We start from the raw sequence: 16688 nt of genomic DNA on the forward strand, positions 1-16688 counted from the left end.
GTGGGCGCAGAAAGGACAGAGGGCGAGTTCAGCCAATAATTAGTTGGTAAAATTAAGGATATTTATTTGAGGTTTTCTGGTTTAGCATTCATCGTGTTTATGATAGTGTAATAAAACATGCATGGATGTTTAAGTGAAAGCTCATTTGCAACAGCAGACAGACCTTATTTGCTTCAGAGGGTAAGGTTGATATGACTGCTTGTAGCTCATTCCAATGATTTCATTCTAATTAAAGCCCCGGGTGGGCTGAGTTTGTAAAGCCATGTTCATTTCCCCTCTTCACCACACTGGCAGTTAGACAGACCTCATGGTAAGGCCTAGAGGACATTCACAGGGAGAGCAGGATGGATTAAAGGAATTATGCACACATATCTGTTGGTTTGCATTACCATTGTGGAATTGTGTGTGTGTGTGTGTGTAAAGCATGCAGAATCAGCCATTGAAAGGGTGAGGGATGAAAAATGAAAGTTATACACACACACACTCACTCACTCACTCACTCACTCACTCACTCAATGTAATGTATGAATCATTGATAGATTTACATGTCATCATTTAGCTCATTGAGTGGTTCTGCCACATCATCTCACTGTGCCTCTCAGTCACAATGTTTATAAAGTGTGTGTGTGTGTGTGTGTGTGTGTGTGTGTGTGTGTTTGTAGACTCTTTGTACTCCACCTTATTATTTCACCAGATGATTACAGATATTAAATCATTTTTGCTTCTAAACTTTATAATGCCTGTTTTACCATTGTTAACTCACACATAGGCATGGAAATGCACAGACAAATGCTTAAACAGATCTAAATCGACTATGATCCACCATGCAGCTGCAGTGTCGAGGACCTGACGGACTGTGCCACCTGTCAGTCAGCGTGACGCTATCTGAGATTGGCTGCCAACATATTTTGTTCCGTGACAGACAATGTTCCAGTTCTGCCTCACTTTCCCTCTCCTCCATCTGTCTCCACTCTTACTCTTTCTCTCCAGCTCATCTTACTTTTTTCTTTGCAACTTTACATTATTAGCTACGGCAGGGCATAAGGCAATACAAATAAGAACATATTTAGATATCAACATATATCCTGATATGGCATATGTATGTAAAGTCACAAGCACAACAATGAAATTGTTATCTAACAATAATCTGGAATTCTCACCAAGCCTTGTTATCAAGGATGTTTAAACGTTCCCAACTTGTGATTATATACTGTATACTGCATGTTGGACATAATGAATGGCAGTAAATTACAAATCGTCTCCAACGGATCTTCTCTCAGGTCCTAGGTCACATTTAAAAAGGTTTTTAAAAAAAAAATTAAAAAGGAAGGTTAGAAAATAAATAAATAAACAAAACAGTGTAGATGAACATACATGGCAATTATGATTTATGATGTAAATGATCAATAATCAAAAAATAAAAAAGAGTTCTTGACATGTTTGATACATTTAGATCATGATTATGTTTTAAGCAAACTCTAGCATTGTGTAGCTGACTCTTTAAATCTTGATACAGTGGCCCTTGAGGTTTGGATGCCTTCCAGCAAGGAGCAAAAGTAATTGATTTTCTCTGGTGTATGGGGAAAGACAGGTCATGGGTTCAGGTCAAAGTTTCTTCTTACACTTGAGAGAAAAGACAACAAATCAAATATTTTAGCCCAGAGTGTCAAAGGACCAGATCGAATGACTCGATGAGCGAAGTGTCAACGAGAGCATTTGTGATAGATCGTACAGTTTTAACAGTACAAGTATATAGATGTGTAATACCGCTTTTCTTCACTTAAAACCAGTCCTGTTCCCAAGCAACTTTTCCTCAAGTGTCAGTGCTCTGGATTGTATCCTACATCACAGAAAATAGATCTCTGTTATGAGAATTAAAATGCTTTATCCTCTACTTCATCTTATTCAGTCATTAGCCATTTTCTTACTGAGTCACATCACTAATAATAGTTGGTCTGAAACCACATTACTACGCTACACACAGGCACACAAAGATTAGCAGCCAGTGATAAATGGAAAGCACAGGGCAGAGAGAAGGGAAAGAGGCCTACAGTGTCTTAATCTCATTAGCTCCTGTGTTAGCCTCATCCTCAGTGGATTAGCAGTACAGTCGACTATGTGCTGAGACAGAGAGAGTGAGAGGTAAGTCCCAGGGACTGAGGAGAAAAGAGAAGAAACCATTGCTGCCTCTCTTTGAGATCAATGTTTGAGTCCAAACTACATCGAGGTTTGTCTCTAGCGACTGGATCCCCTGTGGAGAAGCCCCTTTGGCTCTGCCTCTCCTACTCCTGTCTTATTATAGCACTCGCAGGCAGCTGGAAACGCCTTATAATCATTATGGAATATATTGACATTAAAATGAAGCGTTTTTCTTTCTATTTCGTACACTTGTCCAGAAGTACAGATGGGAAAAATAATTGATTCTTAGATGCATCGCGATTCTCTCTAGAACGATTCGATGATAAAAGTTACTGTCTCCAGACATGTACAAATCAGAAAACAGAGTGACTGAAAGAGGATGTGATAATGGACAACAACTTAGAGTTTAGGCAAGAGTACAGAAAAAAACAAAACACAAAAATGGCCAAAAGTAAAAAAAAAAATTTAAATTTTATATATATACACATGATCTAATAAGACATACATAAAATAATTAGGCAAAACACATATAGGCTGTTTATCTACTTTATCACATTACATCTGACCACCTCATGTTTCATGTTTTAAGAAGCCAGTTAAACATGACTGAGCCTCTGACATGGAAGATTACTGTGTCATATGTCAAAAACTAAGCTTTGTCTAGGAAGTGATTAGCAAACTCAGATTTATATGTATATTTTTTTAAATCACGCATGGAAATGTACATACAAAAATTGTTGCATCGAGATGCAGCGATAATCTAGTTTAAAATCGAATCGTTGGCCTCTGAATCAGAATTGAATCGTGAGGTGCCAAGAGATTCCCACCCCTGTCCAGAAGTAGTATATATTCTGGATGTTTTCCTGTCAAAAAAAAAACTGCTGCCAGTCCTCATTAAAACCAGTGGGCGTCCATTATTGAACGTTAATGAGATAGCTTGATTAATTGACGAGCCACATATTTTCCCCCCACATTTTCACAGGTGACTGACCCCAATTTAAATTTGAAAGTCAAAGTACCAAATGACAAGGTGTTAAATTTGCAATGCCAATATCTGATGTTAAGTATAAACCAGACAATTACAAAACCAGAATTTCTGTTTACATAATTATTTGACAACGACCACTCAGAAAATAAATGTGTATACTCACCCGAGTCATGCAAGATGTCCTTCTGCACACTTGTATGGAAGTTTCAAAAAGGTGCATCAGAAAAGTCTTCACTATCAGGGTTCATGATTAGGGGAGTGGATGCTACATATTGTTCTTTGCTCGTAAGTAGAACCTTTTATTGACAAAGAAGTGCTTCGATCTTCGAAGGATAAAAGTCTGACGTGAGGAATGTGTCAGCTAGTAGCAATCTTTAAGGAGAATATGGTGGGGTGTGCTTTATAATAATGTGCCTGGCAAGAGCATCAACGATTTCTAGACCAGAGCCAAAAGCTGCTGTAAATATCATGACAAGAAATCCCAATAAAAACATTTGCCTACACTTTGTTTCATCCTTATTCTAAAGATGTATACAGTAACACACATACACATTTCAAATGTTAAGTTGCCCAACCCCTCCTCAGAAAAATCACACAATTGGAGCTGCATGTGCAGATTGGTTATTGCTCAGACACCACATGCAAATAAATAGAGCATTTGATTGACCTTTCATCGTGATGCCCCGGCAACTGTGGCCTAAACTTTCATTAGTGAAACACAGCGCACTGAGCATATCTTTAAAGTTAAAAGTCATGTTTACAAATATCATATCTTCCTCCAACAGAATATGCATATTAATTATTTCAGCCAACTCCAGTTCGACCTATTACAATTACAGATAAGCATGTGGCAGGCAGCCCAAATGAGAGAGAGGCTCTCTAATGATTTCAACAGCAGATTTGTTTTTGCTTTAATAACACGCATGAGCATTGAGAAATATTCTTAACGTAATTAAGATTATATGCACAACACCTCATTAAAGCAGCAATTTGCATGTAAGCAAAGAAATGTATTCACTAAATTAACTTTTGGTATGTTCTCCTACATTGATCAGGCTGCAGAAAAATGACAGCGACAGTTCTGAGCAAGATCACACAAAGTTTAAATCATGCAGGGCTCATGCCTGTGTAGCTCACCTGATAGAGCATGCGCCCCATGCACAGAGGCCGCAGGTTCAATTCCGACCTGCAGCCCTTTGCTGCATGTTATTTCCCCTCTCTCCCCTTTCCTGACTTCAGTTGTCCTGTCTAATAAATGCCCAAAACATCATCTTAAAAAATCTTAATAAATATATATATATATATATATATATATATATATATATATATATATACACACAAAGTTTAAATAATGCACAGTCGATGGGAGGGCATGTTCAGTCATGCGTACATGCTAAAGGGCCTGCACCACATGCTTTGCTCCAAGAAACAGATATGAAAATGCGGTGATTCCAAACTGGATCGCTGTCAAACTAGATGTAGATGGTGCAACGTGCCAGAAAGATGGTTTCTTATGAGCTATGAAAGTGGACAGGATGCTGTGTTAGTAAACTTTACGACAAGAGCTTTTCAGCCAGTGTGCTTTTGGCATACCTACTGTAATTATCTCGTTGTTGCAAGCTAGCGCAACAAGTTTTTGTTAGCTTGTCATTGCAGGTACAAAAGCAGCTAATGAAAGTCAGGCATTAGATCAAGTTTGCCATTGCATTTGCAGTATTGCTCCCATTTCTGCTAAAAGACTGACTTACATTAAAATAATGTGTGGGTGTACCATACATGTTAATTAAAACAACTTTAACACTCAAAGTATGTGATAATGTCAGCTATTTTTAGCCACATGAAGACAGCTGAACATGCGTGCTGTGTTAGTGCTACCGAATTGTGTCATGTTAAAAAGAAATTGTAAAAATACTGCTTTAGGATCCCTCTTCCTCTGTCTTCTCTTAACTTTTTCTTCACGTTCTCTTTTCTGAAACCTGGTCTAACTCTGTGCAGCTGGAAATGCCTTATCTTGTGTGTCCCAATGGCCTTATAAGAGTCCTATGTGAAACCCCTCCTCCCTTCCTCACTCCCCCAGAGGTAAGAGCTTCTCCCTTCTCCCCCCTCCACCAGCATCTGCTCCCCGCGCGGTAGCCTGCAGCCCTCCCTCACTCTACCCCCTCTATCCACTCTCCCTCTGGTTTGCTGTGGACAAGAGAGGTCCCCGCCTCCACCCTAACAACTAACAAGCCTCCAGTATTTACCTGTCCGGACTGCATCCCAGTTCTGCTCTAGTAATAGGAGATACGGAGTCTTATCAGTAATCCTCCAAAAAGGGGACATTGTTGGACTTAATTTGAATGCTGCATTACTGTACATAGAATTCCAACTGAAGGTAATCTGGTTGGCACCAGTGCCATACATGCAGACAGTAGTGGCCAATACACTTTGCAAAAGTCCATGGAATCAACCATCATTTAAGTTTGCAAAAAATATAAAAAATAAGCAAAGCTCAGTTGCTTTGAATTACATTGCTGTTTATGGCTAGAAAATAAAACGATGTCCTGTTTGTTTAATTATTTAAAAAATCATTCATTCATTTATTTATGTATGTCTAGTCTCAGCCAAACCTGAAATAAAATGGTAGATCATTTTTAAAATTCCAAATAAACACCTGTCTGCATGTCAGTTTAACAATAGTATCTATGAAGTAGGTACTGTAGATACGGTGAAAATAAGGAATTTGGGACACAGCCATGGAATAGACATTTCACTAACAGCAAGACAACTCACACGCTAGGTGATCGTGGAATTAACTGCACATTTCTTTGGAATGAGAGCACTCTTTAGATGACTTGTCTGCCCTGCCAGTATGGGTCAGTGGTCAAACTAACTTCCTCTTTGTTAGAGAGATAAAATCATAATAGCTGCAGACGCATATTTGCAGTTTTGATGATTATTTTATTACATTCATCAGTAAAATCAGTAGCCTCAGATAATTACTGTACAACCCAAATCCAATAGATCAACAGCAGCAGAAATGTGTGTATTGTGTGAGGGGTTTTTGTTATTGTCAGCAGCAGGGTGGTCCAGTTGCCGTGTGCCTCTGCAGGCCTCCCTGTGGGGGTTATTTACCCAGTTAAATAGCCACAGTTCTGCTGACTCTGTCACGTTGAACATTCACACAAACATGCAGAGAGACACACACAGGTACACACCTAAAGAAGTATGAATTTGTGCACAGACAGAATGTATTCTGCACATAACATAAATCTATAACTGGTGTATTACACACACTCGCAGTGCTTACACAGAGACACTTTCTCTGCCAGTGGTGGTCCATTCAGATGAAGGATGATGACCTAGCGGAGCCGCACAGCCCTCTGAAATTAGCCACATTTATAACGGCTGTGACAAACACGTGCATGCACACGCAGAGAGGCACTGTTTCTCATTTTCTCTCATCTACAAACGCAGAGTACCCTCCCTCCCTCCCTTGTTTACTCTGTTGTTGTCACATTCACGTTGCTGCATTAAATCCGTCACTCTGTGATGCTCTCTGTTGGACAGATGGTTGTCTGGTTGCATTATGTGTTATGCGTTTTCTTGCCCTTTTATCTGTCTACCAGCTCTCCTTCCTGTCATTCCTCATTGTAACATCAATCAAACCAAAACCCCATAATAATAGTCTATAAAGTAGTATTGCAGTATGTTCACTTATTTTTTGTGTGCAAATGTGCTCTGTAATGCTTTTTTAAATACTATAGACATGGTAACTGCAAACCTTTCAAGAAGTAAGAGGTTAGTCATACTAAAACTAATCTTCCAGAAATTGCAGATATTCTGAGGTTCTGCACAGTTTGGAAAATGGCAGAGGACGATAAGTTAAAGTATTTGACCTTCTGATGCAGCGCCTTCTGCCTCAGCAGACAGTGTTGTCAGGGAGCATTGCTGTTTCATGTTTGGATTAAATGATATTCAGTTTGTCAGCCCAGATATATAAATGTGCTGGAGCAGAGTAGGAGGCGGTTGTGTGTGTGTGTGTGTGTGTGTGTGTGTGTGTGTGTGTGTGTGTGTGCGCAGAGGCTTCCCCTCGGCCAATACCTCATCAGGGGTAATGGGCCATGATGATCAGAACCTAATGACTGTGCATTACCATTAGGATTTATTCCCACACCCGCTCTCAGGGCCTGGCCACAGCAGTGGATGGTAAAATCAACATAATTTAGCCAAAGCAGAGGAGATGCTAACCACAACCCACGTTGTGTTGAATCAGCCAGCATGTTTCATTTCAAGACCAACACACACCCCACACACACACACACACACACACACAAAATACACCACCACATACATACAAACAACCTGTATTGTGTTTCTGCTATTAGAAATAGGATTGCAATTATTGTTTGATTCCTCAGAAGTTAGAAAGCCAACTGGGAATTTTTTATATGTTTGTGTAAAGGCAGTTTGTAGAATGTGAACTGTACTATAGCTTGCTTAATACCTGATTTTATAATGACCTACACTTAAAGGATAAATATGGCAATATTCTGTATTGTTCTTATTGTCAAATCCCATGAAAAGACTAAAACCAACAATATATTGATTCTACTGACAAGTAGTGTCTGTGTACCCAAAGAATGATGTATCTTATTCCGCTGTGCCATAGAGCTCCATTGTTGAGACACGATGTGCATGCTCCTTCATTACAATGAACATGGGCTCTGTAGTTTTATTTCAAAAATAATCCCACATATACCTAAAAATATTCCCTAACAAAGGCACTACTTCCGTTTGCTGAAATCTACAGTGCCCAGCTGTTGTGTTTAGCCCTTTTTTTTAAAAATGAAACTATAAATTTGTAACCTGTTTTTTAGATTTATATATCTTTAGTATAAAAACAGAGGGCCTGAGGCTGAGTGCCACAGGCAGACTAGGGAAGTCAGAAAGAATTGCTCACACATTGCTGGTTTTTGTCTTTTCATGGGATTTGTTGACAGTAACAGAGATATAGAATAACACTTATAATATTTTAGAAAATGTGTTTTAATTGAATTGTGTGTCATGATTGCATATTATGTTCTAATATGAATGCAAGTGGATCAGGATTACTAAACTGATTCATTCACATCAGTATTTAGTTGCTGTGTTGTTGTTGTGCTTTAACCTGTTATGTATTATTTTGAGTTGACTTGAGTGTGCGTGTGTGTTTGTTTTGCAAGGTTTCAAAGTTTTTTCCCACATGTTAAAACACACCTTTGTAGTATATCCTCCCATTCCAGTGATATCTCTCTCTTTCTACCTGTGTGTGTGTGTGTGTGTGTGTGTGTGTGTGTGTGTGTGTGTGTGCGTCCTACCTGCATTGTGACGTCCCCCGAGCTGTGCCATGTGTTGTCATTTTCTGTTTAACAGCACTTTTCTTTTCCCTCTTTCCCCTTTGTCCCACCTTCTCTCACTGCCCGCTCTGTTTTTGTCCCTGTTGACTGTGTGCAGCGGTGTTGTGCTCAATCCTGTGCTGTGTTGATTTTTTTTAACCCCCCTCCCCTCACCCTCGGTGCTTCTCTTGTGGTTTTTGTTTTTGTTCTTATAGTTGCAGGACCCCCGCATGTATGATCAGGTCTATAGGTACTTAGACCTTCCAGGGCAGGTATGTGAAAATACAGTGATTTAAAATTCAGTTTCTTTACAACCGTGTGTGTGTTGAGTCTGTCATGCTGAAGTCTGGGTGGCAGGGAGTGATGTTTGTTGAAAGACCTGAGTAAATATGTAAAAACATTTTCAAATTGTCACTCCGTTACAACTTTCTCAGTTACATGCTTCAGTAATATATACTTTGATTTGGTCCAAGTCGGTCAATGAGCACTCCCTGTTCCCAAGCTTGTACGACAGTATTTCTTTAAACGAGTTGTGTCTTCAGAGAGCTAATTCAGTACACTGCCTATTTGAAAAGTCTTCATCGCCCATAGATTAAGAGGAATAGAAGTATGAACGAATAGAAGTGTAAAATGAAAGAGAATTATTTGAGGGAGGCGTTGGTATATTTATGTGGCACATGTGTACAGTTAAAAAAAAAAAGAGGGTGTAGCAGCATTTAGCATCAGTAAATAGTGAAAATCCGGGGGGGGCAACATAGATCCATGTTTAAATGTTATGCTATGTTGTGTGTGTGGACTGTCATAAAATGCTTCTTTTACTCAGGTTTCTCTTTTTACTTTTAATTTGTCACCTATGCCTGTTGTTATAGTGTGTAACAGGCAGTCACTGTTTGTCACAAATAATATGTATTTAACAGCTAATCTGTTATCTTTTCTCTCTCCCTCTTGTCTCCTTTTCTTTTTCTCCAACCACAAACCATCTCTTGTGGATTCGTCCTCCATTTGATTCTCCCACATCTCCTCACCTGCCTCTTCCCTCTAATCCTTTTCTTCCCACACCATCATCACCATCATCCCATTTTGACCCCCACCAAACACCCTGCTTACCGAAGATGAAGGCGATAGACCGTCTTCCGGAGCCGGAGAAGATACCGCGGGCGCCTCACGATCGTAAGAAGGAGTGGCAGAAACTGGCACTGGGCGCAGAGCTCGCCCAAGACGTACCTGACGACAAACACAGAGAGCCCAACGGATCTGCAGGTTACCACGACAACAGGTATGTAAAGGTGGCTTCACTCATCTCAGAGTTGGAAAATTGGTTGTAACTAGACCAAAATTCTCAAAGACCAGCCTTTAGATCTACCTCTAGGCATACAATTACAATTTCTTCATCTATGAAAGTCAGTGCTATATAGCCAGTTAAGAGTTACCAGCAAGTGTCGAATGATGGGACTAACAAGCTGGTAACCATGGATATACAGAATGTATGACTTCTAGTTTAAAATATCAATGAGCTTCAAAAATACTGACTGGATACTTCTTTGTCAGCAGGATATAATAAATTGTGCCCACTCCACAGAGAACGAGTTCTTGCAATGTACACTTCATCATCACAGTTGTAATCACGTTTATTGTGCCTCAAAGCTCCAATGCCACTCATATTCAGTAACTTCGCTGCCAGTCAGAAAAGATTTTATGCAAATTAGTGGTTTTCTTTGATTTGTCAGTGCCATGAATAGCTGACAATGACATAAAGTCTTTTCTCCAAGTATCGATGAGGAAGAAAACGGCAGTGTCAGCACATATAGATGGTTGTGAATAAATGCTCCTTAATGTTATGAGCAAATAGCCAGAGTTTGTGATGGACAGACTCGCCTGGACCATGAGAACAGCCCAGCAGTACTTAGGAGGCATCGTTCAAATTGGTTTTAAAGCTGAGGCACGTTCACATTTTTGCTCAAAAATAAAAAATATATAAAACTGATGCCAGATACAGAAAGAAGCAGATGAACTGTAATTGTCTACGAGTAACTTAATCCATTGTAGAAGAATAGATTTGTTTGCCTTGATCTGAGCCAAAGTGGAGCGTGATACAGCCTTATATGATGCTACTTTCTGTATTTCATTACATTTTTCCTGTGTTAAATTTCTACATCAGATGCTGGGTCCACAGACTCACTGAGAAACATCATGTCATCTCTATTTTTTTTTATAATTGTTCAAAGTGTGAATGTTGATCTCATTTATCCTCAAAAAATAACTTCAACAAGCTTGTTTCTTAATTACCTCCGACCTTGAACTTTGCTTCATAAATACAGCATTGAACATGAAAAGATGTTTACTTTAACACATTTTTTTGATTGGGAGTAAGTAGACTGTACCCTACATGCACCACATTAGCCTTTACACCACCTCTGTGTAATGGCTTGGAACATTTACATCCAATCAATTATAATAGTTTCCAACCTGGGGGTAAATCATCTTCATCCTGTAAGATGATTTACAGGATAAGAAAAAGCAAAAGCTCTGCTACGCAAAATCATATACTGTAAATTTTTTTAATCACTTTTCTCGCATCTTTACTTTTTTCTCGTGAAATGGATATTCTACCTCCTAGATCGGGATTGTAGGGAACCATGGGGTAACAATAATTAAGTTCCTACTCACCACAAGTGTTGTGTTTAGCGGACTACTTCGAAGTTCTGACAGAAAAACCAAATGGTGATGAGAATACAATTGAATATGACAAGAGGCACTAAATAAAAACACAAATCAGCAAGGGAAATTCAAAGGGGAACCAAACAAAATGTGAGTTAAGGACAACATATCTCTCTGCTCAGGGCTCCCTTGTACATGGAACAAATGGACGGGCCCTTCTCGCTGGCGGCGCTGCCCTACACCCAGATGAACGAGCTGCTGAACCGTACCGGGGACAGAATGTATTCGCGGCCCCACGACCCTCCACCGCCTCCACCTCTCATGCACCCACTGGGAGAGATCAAGCCACCCTCTGTGATCAGGTGGGACAGGAGACACATAACCTCAGTTTTATGTCCCCTCGGAAACCTCTAATAATGCGTTTTTATGGTTTTGCATAGCAATAGCAAAAGAAGTAATTAGGTGCTCACCAGGAAGTTGTAGTTCCAATTTCCAACTTACCTGACTGAAAAAGTGAATCATGCTCATCTGTTGCCCCATGCAGATGCAAGTGTGAGGAATCATTTGTAAATACTATTTCACCTTGTGTCCGATTCACAAGCACACACACATACAGTTACAATCCCATTCCCTCTGTTTGGTTTGTTTGGTTTTATCTAATTTTTTTCCTGTTATGGATCAGTTGGTGGTACTGAAGTGGTCTTCCATTACTTTTCTTTTTCATTTGGACGAGGATTCTTTTTTGCTCCGTTGGAGCTCAGCAGAAAAACACAGAGGTGAAAGGGTGGACGGATAGTAAAAAGGAAAAGGCTTTGATATGGGCAGGATCAATAGTGTTAAGGTCACTGAGCGTATTTCAGGTTGTTTTTCTGCTGTGCACTTTTGCTGCATATGTCACTGTTTGAAAGGATGGAGAGATCAGAGGGAATGGGAAACGCTGTGGCTGCAGCACCAGAGAAATATCTCCATTGATTTTTTTGCGGAAGTCCTTGCAGCTATCTTCTCTTTTTTACTCACAAACTCATCTTGTTTTTATTTACTTCTACTTCTTTTTCTGATCTTTGGTTTTGGTGTCTTGCTGTTTCTTCCTTCTATAAGTTATTACCATCCTCTTCAATATCTAATTTTCTCACTTTACCCCCTCCCCACACTTTATTTCCTTCGTCCCTCTCAATTTGAAAATTGATTGTGATCATGTCGGTTTTTGTTTTGCTATGTCTTGTAGTAGCTTGATCCACTCACAGAGCTTCAGCACAAGTTAATGGCCAATATTGATAACTTACTGTCTTGGTCTTGGTCTTGGTCTGTGCTTTCAACACTCCTCTCTGACATGCAGTGTCCTTTACGCTCTAATTCAGAATACTAACATTCAGGTAGACATTATTTGTTGAAAAGTATGATTACTTAACCCAGTGTCTTTGAAAACACTAGTGCACTAGTGCAGTGCCCGTTGAAAATGGGCCTGTATGGAACGGGCCGATTGCTTGGCCTGTGGTACTGCTGCTTGTAGAATTCTTCAAAACCAAATTTTACCCCAAACCACTTCAATATGCAACTTCACTGTGTAGCCTGCTACTGACTTACTGATTTACCTGACCGAGAATGTTGCAGATTCAGATTGTAATCACAAAATATCACAATAAAAATGTGGAGTAATCAGACATTAGCTTCATGGACTCATGGCAGTGCGCTACCCACCCAGCCCGTTATGAGAGCTGATCAGCACATATCTGCGCTCATCAACCACCAGAACCTGTGTGTGTGTGTGTGTGTGTGTGTGTGTGTGTGTGTGTGGAGACAGATTGATTCGCGGGGTATTTTGGCGACCTTAATGTTATTGGTGTTGTAAGTTAGCAGTAGACTTAATTGACCCGACCCACACAGTGAACCTTGCATTGCACAGAGCTGTGAAGGAATAATCTCTGAGATGACTGCCTCTGTTTAGAAGTGGTGAATGTAGGCTACAGCTCACAGCAACTTAATACTATACCGTATATTGTTGGCAAATGGCTTTTTATTGAGTTTCCTCTTAGCCAAATATAGACACTGAAAAGCATAGGGCCTTTTTCTCGCCAACCTTATTCCACCCAGCAGTCGCGATGTTCCTTTCAGCTATCCGCTCGAGCTCCAGGAAAGTGTTGTAAAGCGTTCTGCGTGTGACGTGCAGGTTACCTTCCCACCAACCACACCCCCAAACACCGACACACACACACACACACACACACACACACACACACACACACACACACACACACACACACACACACACACACACACACGCATGCATACATACAGATACGTCTCGCTTTATTAGTGATGAAGCAGCTGAGCCTGATGTACTGCTGCACATTGTTCCACTGAAACAAACATCATCTGTTTTATGAACTTATGTGGCTATTCATTTTAGATTTCTGTTGAACAAGATGGAGCAAATCAAACTTGGATCTCCATATGCACTACTTAACATTGATTTAAACTTTTTGTCTCACTTTTCAGCACTCTAATTTCCCATCATGACCTCCTTTTATTTTCTCTCTCTCTCTCTCTCTCTCTCTCTCTCTCTCTCTCTCTCTCTCTCTCTCTCTCTCTCTCTCTCTCTCTCTCTCTCTCTCTCTCTCTCTCTCTCTCTCTCTCTCTCTCTCTCTCTAGTTCCAGTTCAGGTTTTTCCGACAGCAGACCCCAGTCTCCAGCACGGACAGCAGGCCTCAACTCCAACACTCCTCCTCCACCGCCTCCCCCTCTTCCCCCTCCACCTCCCCCGTTACCCTCCACAGGCCTGCGGGGCACTCCTCCTCCTCCCATTCCTCCTCTACCAGTCCAGCAGCAGCCCCCGGCCATCCCGCCTCCACCTGCTCCTCTCCAGATCGCCCCAGGGGTGCTCCATCCGGCCCCTCCACCCGTGGCGCCTCCCCTCCACTGCTCCCCCGCCCGTCTCCAGCAGGTCCTGGACAGGGGCCCACCTATGGGCACTGGGACCCTGTCGGACGGCAGCATCCTGCCTCCTCCCCCGCCGCCTCCTCCTCTGCCCCTCCCAGGAGCGCGGAGCTCCTCGCCATGTCTGTCAGGCCCGCCACCTGTGCCGGCCTTTCCCTCAGCAGGAGCCATGGCCTCCTCGCTGCCCCACAGCCTTCACGATATGGGGAGCAAGAGGCACCATCCAGCCAATCTGCCACCAATCAGCGATGCACGCAGTGTCCTGTTGGAAGCTATCAGAAAAGGTGGGTCGTATTTTACCAGAAATGTTTTCAAAACTTTCCCGGCCAGTTATGCTTTCTCTGGACAGAGCACACACTCGCACTTGATGGACAGATAATTAGCAAAAAAATGTTTGATAATTGATTAATCATCGAAAGTTCATATAAGCAAAAAAGGCACAAAAAAAATCACTAGTTACAGCTTCTCAAATTTGAATATTAGCAAATTAGTAAATTGTATATCTTTTGGTTTTGGACTGCTGGTCAGACAAAACAAGCACATTTGAAGACCTCACATTACACGATCATAAAGTCTTTTCCTGCCTGTTACCGCTTCTTCCAGGCATACAGCTGCGGAAAGTGGAGGAGCAGCGAGAGCAAGAGGCTAAGCACGAGCGTGTTGGCAATGACGTGGCCACCATCCTGTCGCGCCGCATTGCTGTGGAGTACTCTGACTCAGAGGATGAGTCCGAGTTTGACGAAGGAGACTGGATGGAGTGATGGCGATCAGGGTTGGCGGCAGAGGACAAATGTGTTCAGGTGCCCCCCCCCCCACCCCATGCCTGCACTCCACACCCCGCCATCAAAGAGTCCTTTTTACTCTGGAAAGAAGCGAAACATCGTTGTCGCCCACTTTTCCTCTGTCAAGCTTTCTTTTTCTTTTTTCTTTATCTCTGTCTCGTTGTGGTTTGTGTTCGGAGGAGAATCTCCACGTCGCCCTCGTCGGTCTTTCTAGTGTTCCAAGAGAAGTTTGTGCTTTTGTTCTTTTCTGCACTACCACACAACTTAGTTTCTTTTGGATTTCTTGTGATGAAATCCCCCATGTTTACTATTGGTATATATGAAAATAACTTTTCTGAGGAACCACTTGTTTTTGTTTTCTTATATGTATGTCGATGTTAAAAAAAAAAAAAAATGCAAGAAAATGAAAAAATGAAGGCATATTGCATTTATCCTAAGTTGTCCATCACCGTTCTGCCACCTGGTGGCTGAACAAAGCATTTAATGAATGCGTTTTTATTTTATCGTCTTTTATTTACATTTTTTCTGCTGAAACATTTGCAGTTTTAATGGGCCAGTAGTTGCTGATACTGACCACTACATGAACACTCACTTAGTGTGAACACCAGCTGGGTTGTCCCTTGTTTTCTCTCTTGTTATCAGGACTGACTTTACCACTTAGAACAAGCATAAGATTGTGTTGGTATGTGATGTGATGATTGCTGTATGGTTGAAAACGAAGAAGGGGAAGCATATGACTGCCTTGGCCACACGTGTGCATATCCATCCACTTACATCTAACTTTTACCCCAGGGAAATGTATGCCAAGAGATTGAGCTTTTTGTCTGTCCAGGTTCTAAGGAGCCATGTATGCTCATGTTTATATCAGGCAATGTCAAAGATAAACACTGAGCCACTGCTTTTTAGTATATTGAGCTCCCATCCTTTTCTCAAGTTCTTTGGACACTGGAAGCGATTAGATGCTGTAGATGTACATCAGATATCCTGCCTCTCTAATTGTCCCTGATGAATATTTAGTGTGCTGAGGAAAAGTTTGAATTTTGAGAAGGTACCCATGATAATGAGAGTCTGACCAACACCAGGCACAAACCACTCAACACCACTGAAGGCAGCTCTTCCCTCAGATCCCCCTTTACCGTGTACCTGCCCACTAACGAGAAGCCTTACCTCGTTGGGTTCTACAGCAGCAAATGTTGTTCAAAAGAATACCTTTTATGTGATACTGCCTTTTCAGGCCTGAAAGAGAAGGGTACATTATGCCTTGTTTTGGCTCATTTCAAAGAAAATGTCTGCCATCTGTTTTCCGTTTGTTTGTTCATTCTTTCTTCTACTTGCCTTATTGTTCGTACGAAACGTATCGTTGAGTTGATGAATGTATTGTGCTGTTACTACTTACTTGCCTGCGCTTGTATGGATTTGCTGTTTCTATGTTTGGGGGGGGGGGGAAGGGATGGTGTGGACAGAATCCCTGGTTTAAAAAAGAAAAAGATTAGATCAATACTGTATACCATGTAACTTATGTAACTGTTGACTGTAACAGTTTGCTTGAATTAATAAAAATCTAATGTTATGTTTCAGCCCTAAATGTTATGGGTTTGTTGTTGTTGAGTTTGTCTCATTCCACAGCTAAGCCCTGCTCTTCCGAGGCTTGTGTACACAGGCTTATGTACAGATGGATCATGACCGCGACACAGTCAATTTTAGACATGAATTACTCCTTTTATTATGGGCACCAGCAGAACATGTTGACATAATTATATTAGATGAGAACATGTAAATTATGTTTTTTACAATAAATGGTTAAATATTTAGAATAAAAAAGAAGAAATC

The 16688-nt window shown here is 41.0% G+C and overlaps 1 protein-coding gene across 2 annotated transcripts in view; it reads left to right on the top strand.

The window, feature by feature from the left end:
* Nucleotides 1–16437, top strand: part of wasf1 (WASP family member 1) — a 51663-nt gene extending 35226 nt beyond the window's left edge. Inside the window, exons 6-10 of one of the 2 annotated variants that reach the window (XM_078275233.1) lie at nt 8700–8756; nt 9597–9760; nt 11325–11504; nt 13792–14360; nt 14680–16437. In XM_078275233.1, coding sequence (XP_078131359.1) covers nt 8700–8756; nt 9597–9760; nt 11325–11504; nt 13792–14360; nt 14680–14837 — 1128 coding nt within the window. In that variant the 3' untranslated portion in view covers nt 14838–16437. The remainder of the gene's footprint in view (nt 1–8699; nt 8757–9596; nt 9761–11324; nt 11505–13791; nt 14361–14679) is intronic. The other variant, XM_078275235.1, reaches the window with a different exon arrangement.
* The last annotated feature ends 251 nt before the right edge of the window (nt 16438–16688 follow it).

Source organism: Sander vitreus, chromosome 18, assembly GCF_031162955.1.
Source record: "Sander vitreus isolate 19-12246 chromosome 18, sanVit1, whole genome shotgun sequence".
Taxonomy (NCBI): domain Eukaryota; kingdom Metazoa; phylum Chordata; class Actinopteri; order Perciformes; family Percidae; genus Sander; species Sander vitreus.